This window comes from Dama dama, chromosome 29 (genome assembly GCF_033118175.1).
Source record: "Dama dama isolate Ldn47 chromosome 29, ASM3311817v1, whole genome shotgun sequence".
NCBI classification, from domain to species: Eukaryota; Metazoa; Chordata; class Mammalia; order Artiodactyla; family Cervidae; genus Dama; species Dama dama.
Window position 1 is genome coordinate 53,121,487 of NC_083709.1, and position 12,996 is coordinate 53,134,482.

At 45.6% G+C, this 12,996-nt stretch overlaps 1 protein-coding gene across 1 annotated transcript in view; it reads right to left on the bottom strand.

The window, feature by feature from the left end:
- Positions 1-12,996, bottom strand: part of APBA1 (amyloid beta precursor protein binding family A member 1) — a 226,311-nt gene that overhangs the window by 23,290 nt on the left and 190,025 nt on the right. Inside the window, exons 7-8 of the mRNA XM_061132342.1 lie at positions 1,895-1,927; positions 769-855 (exon numbers count right to left, since the gene is read on the bottom strand). Of these exons, the coding sequence (XP_060988325.1) occupies positions 769-855; positions 1,895-1,927 (120 nt within the window). The remainder of the gene's footprint in view (positions 1-768; positions 856-1,894; positions 1,928-12,996) is intronic.

Consider the following 12,996-nt stretch of genomic DNA (forward strand, 5'->3'; position numbering starts at 1 on the left):
CTCTGGGGCTCACTGCAAACACTGTGTTGGCAGATTTACATGTACCCACCCAGGCCTGGGAGCAATTCCCTTGAGTGGCGATAACCCAGAGCAGGAAGTGGTCTGTGGTACGTGAAAAGGAATTTACATCATTTTACAACCAGCAGAATCTCTGTGGGTGCGTGCTAAGTCGCTTCAGTCATGCCTGACTCTTCGTGACCCTCTGGACTATAGTGCCCACCAGGATCCTCTGTCCATGGGATTTTCTAGGCAAGAATACTGGAGTGGGTTGCCATGCCCTCCTCCAGGGGGGTCTTCCTGACCCAGGGATCGGACCCGCATCTCTTGCGTCTCCTTCACTGGCAGGTGGGTTCTTTACCACGAGGGCCACCTGGGAAACCCCTGCTGGGGAAGCTAAAAAAAATAAAAAATCTGCATGCAATCACTGTGTTTTGTTTATGTGTGTACGTGTGATTTTAAACAACATTTCTTGAAAGGCTAATCTGTTCAAATTCATGAATCTTCTGACAAAAGTTTGTGAGAATTATTAACAAACAATGTCTGTGACTTGTTTTTCCCTTTGATCTTTAACAGCCCCAACCTTCCTTACCAAGTCCCTCCCCAACCCGCACCCCCCACACCAGCAGCGGGCACTGCAGACACAGCCTCCGAGCTTGTGTGGAAGCCAGCCAGCATCTGGGCCCAGCGGCCTGGCAGACAAGGACACAGTCTCCTGGCTGCCATGCTAAGCTTCACCCCCTAGGAAGGTGGGAGCCGTCGAATTAATACCTGCGTGTCGGCGTTCAATACTTTGATTCTCTGGGTAGAAATGAAGAGATCCACCTCGGTCATTGGCTGAGATTCACCTTCAGGAGCCTGAGAAGGAAAACGTACCAAGGGAAAGCTTAATATGTTGCTCTGACCCAGGTGCGTGGGAGCAAGGTTAACTCACACACAGAGGCTTCGAGACACAGTCACCAGAACAGCGATTCAGACTCCAGAATTAGACTGCCAAAGCCAAAGGGACCACACAGAGGACGGCCACAGGGACCGGAGTGAGCACCTCCAGGTGACAGGGAGAACTGTGGACACCCTTTGCTTCTTCCGCCATGGAAGCAGTAACTCACTGCAGCAGATCTAACTCTCTCAACAATGACGTGAATGGCGCTTTCTGCAAGGGTTTCAGAGCCCAACAGATTGAGGGAATCAGGGTGACTGACTCATACCCCCAGGACCTTGGAGAAGTCAGAGTTTGCTCCTGCTCAAGTGATGGGGCAGGGGGCGGGTGTCGATGTTTACAGCAGGTGCAAACAAGGCATCTGGAGGCAGTTCTGGTAAGAGGGTCTTCATGTTCCCACACACCACAGCAACACAGAAGTAGTACCCGCTGTGGAAGCCACCCCATTAAGAGCGAGCCCCAATGCCTCAATGTCCCGCGGGTAGCTCTAAAGCACCTGGAAGCTCCACAACCAAAAAAAAGCGCACCAATCTGGTTCATTTAGGGCTTGATTCTGCACACATGTGGTTATTAGCGAGTTTTCTTTTTTGCATCCAGCAATCTGACAAATCCACAAATCAAACATGACTAGAATTGAGCAGACCCAGGTCCCTGCCATGTGAATGCTCCTGAATGGTGGGCACTTGCACACTACTGCAGGATTCCTTCAGCATCCCCAGTCTGCTCCCTGGCCTTCCTCTGGAGTGAGATGACTAATGAGCAACAGAAAACAGCCACTTTGGGCAACTGAGTTTTGAGAAACGTTGGCTTATGGGGCGGTTCGCAAAGAAATCTGAACAAAAACTTGCTGGATGCAGAAAACAAAAACACGAAATAAGAAAAAAGGCAAAACATAAATAAATGAAAAATTAAAAAAACAGGCATAACATCAAGCTGATGAAGTTGTTTGTACTGCACCTTCTTCCTGCTTTTGGCTAATTTCTGGGCCATCTGCTTAGCATGGAACAAACAGAGACAGGAGAACAGTTAGAAAAGAATTTGCAGAGACTCAAAGTTGAAAAGGGAATTGACAAACTAATATTGACAGTGGTATAAAGCATTTCTGTGGGAGGTGGACTGGCTTTAAAAACAAATCCCACTCGACTGTTGATTTCCTAAATCAGAATTTGGTAGTTGGCGGGGGCAGTAGGAGGAAGGACATGTACTGAGGTGCCTTATACTTAACTGCAATTGATGCTTTCAAAGAACCAGCTTTTGGTTCTATTGATTTCCTTTATTGTATGCCTATATTCTAATTCATGGACTTCAGCCTATATCTTTATTTCTTTCTACTTTCTTTGGGTTTAATTTGCCAATTTTTTTCTAGCTTAAGATGAAAACTTAAATTATGGATTTTCAAACTTTTTTCTTTCCTGATAATATTTAAAGCTATGAATCTTCCTCTAATCTCCATTTTAGCTATATCCCACATATTTTAATATGTTGCAATTATCGTTTCATTCAAAACACTTTCTAATTTCCACTGTGATGTCTTCTTTGAACCTTATTTGTGTTCTTAATTTAAACACATTTGAAGATTTCCTAGTTACCTTTTTGTTATTGACTTCTGAATCAACTGTTCTTCCTCTTTATTAACTCCAGTAATACTTCTTGCCTTAAATTTGTATAATATTAATAGAACCTGTGTGTGTGTGTGTTAGTCGCTCAGTTGTGTCCAATTCTTTGCAACCCCATGGACTGTAGCCTGCCAGGGTCCTCTGTCCATGGAATTCTCCAGGCAGGAATACTGGAGTGGGCAGTCATTCCCTTCTCCAGGGGGCCTTCCTGACCCAGGGATCAAATTCTCATCTCCTGCACTGCAGGCAGATTCTTCACTATTTGAGCCACCAGGGCTTCAATAAAGCCTATTTCTAACTAGAAACGGATATAAGATTTATTCAAGACAGCAGAGTTCTATAAGAGTAGAAACTCTGAGGCCAGACTGTCCAAAACTGAATTCTGGCTCTGCTACCTACTGGTCATGTGACTTGGGACAAGACACTTAACATCTCTGTGCTTCAGTTTCCTCAAAGGTAAAATGAAGGGAAAACCAGAATTTACTTCATAGGGCTGTTGTGAGGATACAACGAGTACAGATGACCCTTGAACAATGTGGGGTTAGGGGTGCCAACCACCATGGGGTCATCCGTGTATAACTTACAGCTAGCCCTCTGTATACACAGCTGGTTCCTCTGCACCCACAGTTCTGCATCCTTAAGAGTCTACCAATCACAGAGTCAACTGATCTTGGACCACATAATACTGTACTATTTACTCCTGAAAAATACCCAGGTATGAGTGGACCTGTGTTGTTCAAGGGTCAACTGCATACACAACGCTTTCAAAGCGATGCCTGGTGTGTTATAAGCACTCTGTGTTTGCTCTCACAAGATCACGATGTCAGACAACTACAATTCGCCTGTGTTGGAATGCAGCCTCTTGGCTTTGGTAAGGCCTGCTATATGCACGCAGACGTGACCCGTATGACGGTGAGTCGGTGGCCGAGCCACGGGCACTGCTGTGACGATGGGGGTGGGGTGCAGGAAGAGCAGCTCCCTCACATCCTTGGTACTCACCTGGCGCCAAAGCTCTTGCTCTCAGCAACACGTCACTACCTCGTAAGCAACTAATTGTGTTGTCTGTGCTACCTCGTGGTGGAGAAATTGGATGAGTCAGCCATCCAAACACTGAACAGCTGATCTGGTGCACCCAGGAGACCAGGGCAGCCCCAGCCTCACAGCTCATACTGGTGGTCAAGACTTCGTGATGAAATAGTCTACTCTGGGAAGTCTGGAGGCAGCAACTGCAAGCGCTATCCTAACTGCTGCAATGACAGTGGAAATATCTGTGCATTTGAAGAGTGGCCCCTGGCTGATGCTGTGCCCACAGATTCCTGATCTGTACCAGTTACAATCCTCAAGATGAACAGCTGCTGTAACAACTAACCTCTGTCTTCTTACCTCCCCTGAAATGATATGGCAGTAATATGTGAATTTCCATTACTTTTGTTACCAAAACTTAATGGTCATTGGTCAAAATTCTTCACCTGGAGGATGAGAAATCTAATCTGAAGGGCCCCTCTCAAAGGAAAGCAAGCCTGCCACCAATGAAACGCCCACTTTCTGTTTTTACTGGGATGGGTGACGAGGAAGAGGATCCAAACGGCAAACTAAGTTCCATGAAAGGCATTTTGAGAATTTTTTTATGAAGTCAAAAATATTTTGTACACTTAAGAGTACCACCACCTTTAAATCACTTATGATGTCCAAGTGCCCTGAAGCAAATTAGAATTAAAAATTTAGGCGTAAGTTTGGAAATCACGATGGGGTCAGAGTCAGAATGAGAAGCTGGGGCAGCAGAGAAAGGTCTACGAGCCTTAAGGCCCACATGCATCTCAAAGCAGGGGCTGACAGCATCCATTTAAAGCCCTGGCTTTCAGGAGACCTGTGGCTCATCACCAGCAGGCTGGTGGTCACCACAGGACACGTGCAGCACGGTCCATCCAATCACTCCATCCACGACGTGTCCTGAGTACCTGAGGTCGCTAGGACCCTCTAAGGCTAGTTATGCCCGGGATCATCTGACTATTCTAGCTTTTCTTTCCCCAGCTAACACTGACTGAGCACTTAGCATATGCCCATTAAGCACTTCACATATATCAGTATAGAAGCTTACAATAACCCTGTGAGGCAGGCACTACATTATCCTCATCTTTCAGAAGAGAAAACTCAGGCACAGAGAGGCTAATTAACTTGCCCAAGGTCACACAGCTATTAAATGGCAGAAGAGATAATCAAACTGGAAACTTAACTCTATATTCCAAATTGCTACGGTGCCAGCTGGACACATTTCTCATCTATAAACTTCTCAGTCTGTCTCAGTCCGTTGGTAAAATGGGGTTAATGATACCTACCTCACGACCCCACCCTCTCCATTTGGAGGCATAAATGAGATAATGTATGTAAAGGGTCTGCTATCCATGTCAGTATCTTCTTTATCAACCATAGACTTCTTCAGGTCAGACGGGAGATCAGCTGGCTTAGACAAGGTTACACTGACAGAAATTCTCATTTTACAATTAAATCATAGTTTTGAAACACCTAAATAAAATCTCCCCATAAAAGAATGGAAAAAAAAATCTGATCTTTTGGGGCAGGCTAGTAAAGACAGATATAAGAATATTTGATAATGAATATGCCTTACAGAAATGTGCGGACCAAAGAAAATACCAAAAGGCCATGGAGACAAACACACCACATTGCATGGACATGAAGTGATTTCTACGGCTCAGGCAGTTTCTGCACCTCGCCCCGTCTTCGGTGGAGGAGCAGAGGGTGAAGTGGGAATGAGGGCGAAATGAAGCATGGAGATGCAGTGAGAGGAAGGGGTGAGTGAGCTTGCCGTACAGGCTTCTCAACTGGTTCTCTAGGTAGGGTCAAGGCAGGATTCCCGCCTGTGGGAGGGCTCGGAAGGGGATGTCTCTGCCTGCTTCAGACACTGACTGAGTGTAGGGCAAAGCTCCCTCTAGAAGTTTTTCCTAAAACATATTTAAAAGAATCCCAGCAATAAGACCATCAGGTATCACCATAGGGATGATGTATTCTGCTTTCAAGTAATTGTGGAAGCTTCTGGTTAAAAAAGTGAATCAAATCTCCTTAGTACAGGACTTCTCAGAGCCTTTAATAGGAAAATACGTGTGGCAGATACCAAAAATATCTATTTGGCGGCGTTTCTTGTGCTTATCTGCCAACGGAACCCCATCAGCAAGGAGCGCTGCATTTGACCAGAATGAGAGCGCACAGCTGGAGACCAGAGGCTCCTTCACACTGGATGGATGGTCCCCACTTCCCTCAGGGGGTGGGTCCCGACCTGCGGCACACGTTACCATCTCCCAGAGGGCCTATGAAAACAGGCTCCTGGGCTCTACCTCCCTGAGTCTCTGACTGGGTTGGGGCCTGAGAGTCTGCACTTCTAACAAATTCCCAGCTGATGATGCTGTTGCTGGTCCCCCTCTGAGGACCACTGCCCAGTACATTTCTAAATCATATGGGAAGCTTTCTGGAAGGTTATTCTTACTTCTCAAAAAAGATGAACCAAGGCAGAAAGAATAGATTAGGGAGAGTACAAAGATGGAAAAAAAAAAAAACAACTGCAAAAAACATGGCAGATACCCTCTAACTCTGCTGCTGCACTCAGATGTACCTTGTACCTTACATTTTGGTAGATGGAAATGTCTTAATTACAGATTCCTCAGCCCGCCTTGTTATTTCAGTTACCTAGACACTCCTCCTGGCTCTCTCACGAGACAGCAAGTTTCTCAGGGTCAAGGATGTGGTTGATTTTTATCTGCTAAGAGGCCTTGTCACAGGGATCCTGAATGGGGACAGTTTGCTTTTTGAGTCAGATTCATATCTAGAAAAACCACGACTTGAAATCCTCCCCCAATTTTGGCAAATAAACCTGTACATTATTTGTAACTTAAGAAAATTGCAATTCTTTAGACTCCCAAGTGTAAAGCCGGTATCACTATTAAATGTCAGCTCACAGCTGGTGAGTGACAGACACCACATAATTGACGGACAGACCAGGAATTAAAGCCTGCTTTGAAATGGAAACCCAAACATCAAGGTCAGAGCTGGCTCAGAGCAAAAGCACCTCAAACATACGGCCACAGGGCCACAGCGGGGCTCCTGAGAGGAAGGCCTCCCTGGCATCTATCGGGTCAAACAAACAATGCTGGCAGAGGAAGGAGCGAGCCTAGCTGGGGTCCCTGAGGGAGGGAGGCAGGCAGAAGGAATCAGAAAAAGAAAGGAGGAAGCTCCTCTGTGTGTAGGTGAGAGCACCAAGCCAGGAATTATTCATCAGTTTGTGGTGAGGATATCACTAAATGGATTTCCAAATAAATCCACAGAGCATCCCTTCCCCCTTCCTTCCTGGATGGACGTGGCTAGAAAATCAGTAGCCTCATTCTGCTTGCTCTGCGTCTCTCTAGAGGTGGCCCAGAGTAACTCATTCCTGAAAGGCCAGACTCTTTAGGAAGAAGCATACAGTACCTTCCTCAGAGAAGGGAGCACATGTGGGCACCCCAGTGCAGGCTTCCCTGGACCACCCGAGTTCATCTGGAGACCTGCTCTCAGCCCCTTGGTTCCCCGTGCACGTGGTGAAGTCTCTGCGCCATTCCCACAGTAACTTTCTTGGGGGTGAGGAAATAAACCACGGGTTCTGAACGCGGCCTTCTCCACTTACAATTTGAAAAAGTGGCAGGCTGGGTGTAAAGGCAAACAATCTGACAGGCATTTAAATGCATGTAAAAGGAACACAAGGCAGAAAATATTTAATGATAGGCAACATTCCCTTCAGATGCAAGAAGCACATTGTGAAATGATACTTATACATGAAATGCGACTGTTTAATCTCACCACTCTATAATGAATTCCTCACACTAGAGCAATTTGCTGTAAAGATAAATATATGTTTTCCAGCTGCTTACTCTGCTCTAGGCAGGTCTAAAATGGATTTATAATCAGAAAGCCTGTCTTGCCTGTTCTGATTGACAAAGCCTTCTAATTTTTTGTTCAAATGATTTGTGGAACTTCTGGATACCAATCCTTTTGGAAGATTCAAAAGTAAACTTTCTGGTTTCTCATCAGGGAGCTGGACTTTGAAAATGGAAAAGAACACTCTCAGAAACCACTGGGAAAATCACAAAGTATAATGCGCAGAACACTTGGCGCTTGGAGGGGGTCTGGCATGGGGATGCTGGAGTCTGGGGTCTTGCCCAAGACCTGCCCTACATTCGGAAGATGTGTCCTGCTGTCCCCGTAAGGTCACTGAACACACACACGTGTCTCAGGGCAGCAGACAGACAGACCTAGCTGTGGGAGTCAAGGACGACCCATCAGGAAGTCCATAAACAGAAACCAGGAAAAATTCATCTCAAAGCAACATGCAATACTTGGTCTCAGGGCTCCTCAGTACTCTTTCTGGGGTGGACTATTGCTCTGTTCTGTAGGATTCACCTGAATGGACCCTGGTAGCGTGCCTTGACAGGGACAGGTGCTCTGGCAATCTGGAGGAGATAAATCTTTGTCACGTGGCTCTGTCTTGGACATAACAGGGTGGCAAGGATCTCTGGTTCTAGCCACTCATACCAATAAAAATGTCCCAGACATTGCAACAACCAAAATCACTGCCTCTTTTCCAAACACCCCCTTTACTGGTGGTCCCCGTCTATCAGAGAACCACCCAGGGTCAGTACTTCCACTGACCCAGGGGGAGCTAACGGTACCATTATTAACCCAGGAAACTAAGCGCTGGGTCAAGAATTCAGCTAAGTTACTCCATGGTATTACTGCCTCAGCATCCATTCTGTTTGGCCAAGCAGCCTGCCTGAACCTTAAACTGACATTAGCCCCTTCATGCACGCAAATGCTGTGGAAAGCAGCCCGCAAAGTCACATGCACATGTCAGCTCCTAAAGGGACCCCGCACCCACTCATCAGCCCTTGTCTTTCCCGGCTGCCCAGGGCCTTCCCCAAGGTGCCCCTTAGCTAATACCTCCACTGAGCTCACCAAAACCCCATTTTGGTTCACACTGACCAATCTGGCCTTCATCTGGGAACCTCAAAGCATTCCACCCATGGACCCCAGTAAAGGCATGCGCCTAGGTCCTGCCAGACCTCCCCACATGGCCTCTCTAGGTATGCAGGTGCTTCCTCCAGGACTTCTGAGTCTTAAACTTCTCCATCTCAATTTCTCTTGTAGTCTTCTGCTCACCTGGGGGTTTACTTAACAAATGCTGATATAACAAAATTATAATCATAATATATCTGATAACCGTGGGGATAGGAGGAGTCGGAAGTCTGTCCCTAAAGATTGTGTTTTTCAAGTTCTCCAGTATGAGATAAGGCAGGATAGTGCCTGAAAAGCAGCTTGTTCTCAGGGAGTTTTGTGCATTCTTGAACTCTGCACCTGGGAGATCTTAAATTAACACGGAAAACACTGTGGGGACATCTCCAGGTATTAATGTCACCTCTTTATGTTCAGGGAGAGAGTAAAAGGAGATCAAACAAGCTCTGATAGACAGCTCAACAGAAACCTGAGGTTCTACCAGCAGCATTATTGCATCTGAAGGACCCAGAGGGGAGGAGGGTCGGTCTGATACACTGTCAGGAAGTGGTCTAGGTGGAAGTCAAAAGGTAAGATGCACCTCTGGAGGCAGGGGTGGGACTTGATATAGCTGTAAATTACTCTCTGGGTCATACATCCTAAACCCTAAAATGTCAGTAGTAGTAGTAGCAGTGTTGGTCGCTCAGTCGTATCTGACTCTTTACAATCCCATGGACTGTAGCCCATAAGGGTCCTCTGTCCATGGAATTCTCCAGGCAAGAATACTGGAGTGGTTTGCCATTCACTTCTCCAGGCAATCTTTCTGACTCAGGGATCGAACCTGGGTCTCCTGCAATTGCAGGCAGATTCTTTACCATCTAAGCCACTAGGGAAGCCAATACATTGTCAATAATGCTATCAAAAGTTGCACCATGGGCTTCCTGTGCAGTGACGGGTAATGAAGCGAAGGGCCAGCGCTGACCTTGTCTACTATTCAGGGCACACCAGAGCCCGGGCAAGTTCATGAGATGAGCATCAGCCCTGGAGGAGGGGTGTAGGAGCTGGGGTAGAAGGACGTGAAGTAGCACCCCTGCTCCGTGTGACCTCCACGACCTCCGTGGTTGCTGCCCTCTCCTCCCTCAGGCTTCCAGGCAGTGTCTCAGCTCACAAGGGCTCCCCGCCCTCCTGTGGCCTTTTGATCCTGACACCCCTTCTCTCCTGCTCTGGTACCCCCTTGTACATTTGCTGGCTTAATTCACTTCTCATTTGTGCTGCTGAACTTGAGGGTAAGGATCTCACCTTATATATAAGTCACTATTTTTCCTCCCTCCCAGGATCCTGCACAGCCTTGCACACATACGTGCTCAACAAATATTCTTCCCTTGATGCAGAGAGTTAAGGACTCTTGCTTCTCATTCCACACTGCCATTCAAAGCCCAGGATGAAGCCTGGGGATGTGTGAGACAGAAGACACAAAAAGGGAACAGTCCCTTGAGAAGGGAGTTGATTCTGACCAATGGAAACTGGACAGAACCAAATCTCACAAGTCCTAAGCTATTTCAACTCGCTGGAAGTCCCCAGCTCTGATTTCAGTGGTGATGAAATACCTGTGGCTCTAGGTGAAAACAGCCTCAGGGGTTCTAGGTGCTGGCAGCACCTGAATGACACGATGGCACCATCAGGGTCCCTGTCACCACTGGCTTGTCCACGGTTCTAGGGGCACTAGCATCATGGTGGATATTCTAGAGGCTGCAATTCCATGGGGTCAGTTCAGACCAGTTCAAACCAGTTCAAGCTAGTTTGGCTGGTTCAAACTAGCTGTGAATGACTTAAACTAGACAAAAGTGGTTTCAGGGATCAAACAAGCTCGCTCCTTTTAAATCTTGACAAAACAGATGCAAACAGGTTATGACTGATTTGAACCGAGTTAGCCTTGCACTGACTTGGTTTAGATTAGACTTGGTTTAGATCTGATCAAATGCTTTCTTTTAGGTGAAGCAAGCCAGTTCAGCTGACTGTGGCTCAGATCATGAACTCCTTATTGCCAAATTCAGACTTAAATTGAAGAAAGTAGGGAAAACCTCTAGACCATTCATGTATGACCTAAAACAAATCCCTTACGATTATACAGTGGAAGTGACAAATAGATTCAAGGGATTAGATCTGATAGAGTGCCTGAAGAGCTATGGACGGAGGTTCCTGACATTGTACAGGAGGCAGTGATCAAAATCATCTCCAAGGAAAAGAAATGCAAACGGCAAAATGGTTGTCTGAGGAGGTCTTACAAATGGCTGAGTGAAGAAGAGAAGCGAAAGGCAAAGGAGGAAAGGAAAGATATCCATCTGAATGCAGAGTTCCAAAGAATAGAAAGGAGAGATAAGAAAGCCTTCCTCAGCAATCAATGCAAAGAAATAGAGGAAAAAAACAGAATGGGAAAGAACAAAGATCTCTTCAAGAAAATTATAGATACCAAGGGAACATTTCATACAAAGATGGGCACAATAAAGGACAAAAATGGTATGGACCTAACAGAAGCAGAAGATATTAAGAAGAGGTGGAAAAAATACAAAGAAGAACTATACAAAAAAGATCTTCACGACTCAGATAATCATGACGGTGTCATCACTCACCTAGAGCCAGACCTCCCAGAGTGTGAGGTCAAGTGGGCTTTAGGAAGCATCATTATGAAGAAAGCTAGTGGAGGTGATTGAATTCCAGCTAACCTATTTCAAGTCCTAAAAGATGATGCTGTGAAAGTGCTGCACTCAATATGCCAACAAATTTGGAAAACTCAGCAGTGGCCACAGAGCTGGAAAACGTCAGTTTTCATTCCAATCCCAAAGAAAGGCAATGCTGAAGAATGTTCGAACTTCCACACAATTACACTCATCTCACATGCTATCAAAGTAATGCTCAAAATTCTCCAAGCGAGGTTTTAACAGTACGTGTACTGAGAACTTGCAGATGTTTAAGCTGGATTTAGAAAAGGCAGAGGAACAAAAGATCAAATTGCCAACATCCACTGGATCATAGAAAAAGCAAGAGAATTCCAGAAAAGCATCTACTTCTGCTTTATTAATTATACCAAAGCCTTTGACTGTGTAGATCACAACAAACTGTGGAAAATTCTGAAAGACATGGGAATACCAGACTACCTAACCTGCCTCCTGAGAAATCTGTATGTAGGTCAAGAAGGAACAGTAAGAATCAGACATGGAACAATGGATTGGTTCAAAATTGGGAAAGGAGTACGTCAAGGCTGTATATCATCACCCTGCTTATTTAACTTACATGCAGAGTACATCAAGCAAAATGATGGGCTGGATGAAACACAAGCTGGAATCAAGATTGCCGGGATAAATATCAATAACCTCATATATGCAAATGACACCACCCTTATGGCAGAAAGCGAAGAAGAACTAATGACCCTCTTGATGAAAGTGAAAGAGGAGATTGAAAAAAGTTGGCTTAAAAGTCAACATTCAGAAAATGAAGATCATGGCATCCGGTCCTATCACTTAACAGCAAAGAGATGGGGAAATAGTCAAAAGGGTGACAGACTTTATTTTCTTGGGCTCCAAACTCACTGCAGATGGTGACTGCAGCCATGAAATTAAAAGACGCTTGCTCCTTGGAAGAAAAACTATGACCAACCTAGACAGCATACTAAAAAGCAGAGATATTACTTTGCCGACAAAGGTCCATCTAGTCAAAGCTATGGTTTTTCCAGTAGTCATGTATGGATGTGAGAGTTGGACCAGAAAGAAAGCTGAGTACTGAAGAATGGATGCTTTTGAACTGTGGTATCGGAGAAGGCTCTTGAGAGTCCCTTGGACTGCAAGATCAAACCAGTCAATCCTAAAGGAAATCAGTCCTAAATATTCATTAGAAGGACTGAAGCTGAAGCTCCAATACTTTGGTCACCTGATGTGAAGAACTGACTCACTGGAAAAGACCCTGGTGCTTGGAAAGACTGAAGGCAGGAGGAGAAGGGGATGACAGAGGATGAGATGGTTGGATGGCATCACTCAGTCAATGGACATGAGTTGGAGCAAGCTCTGGGAGTTGGTGATGGACAGGGAGGCCTGGTGTGCTGCAGTCCCTGGGGTTGCAAAGAGTTGGACATGACTGAATGACTGAACTGAAATGAAGCCAGTTCAATCTAGCTTTAACAGGATTGACAGGTTCAAAAGCAATGACACCTAGTTTGAACCACACTGTAGCATGAATGTTTAAGGCACTGATCTCTGTCAGCAGAAATACAGTGATACAGTGCTCACATATTGGAAAGATAATATTTAAAATGCTGTCCTTCCTCATCTTTCCACCTTTCCAAAGCTTATCATCGTATGTACTTCTTCCTCAAGGCTGGCCATTAAGAACAACCAAATTATATAGCATTTATGCATCAAG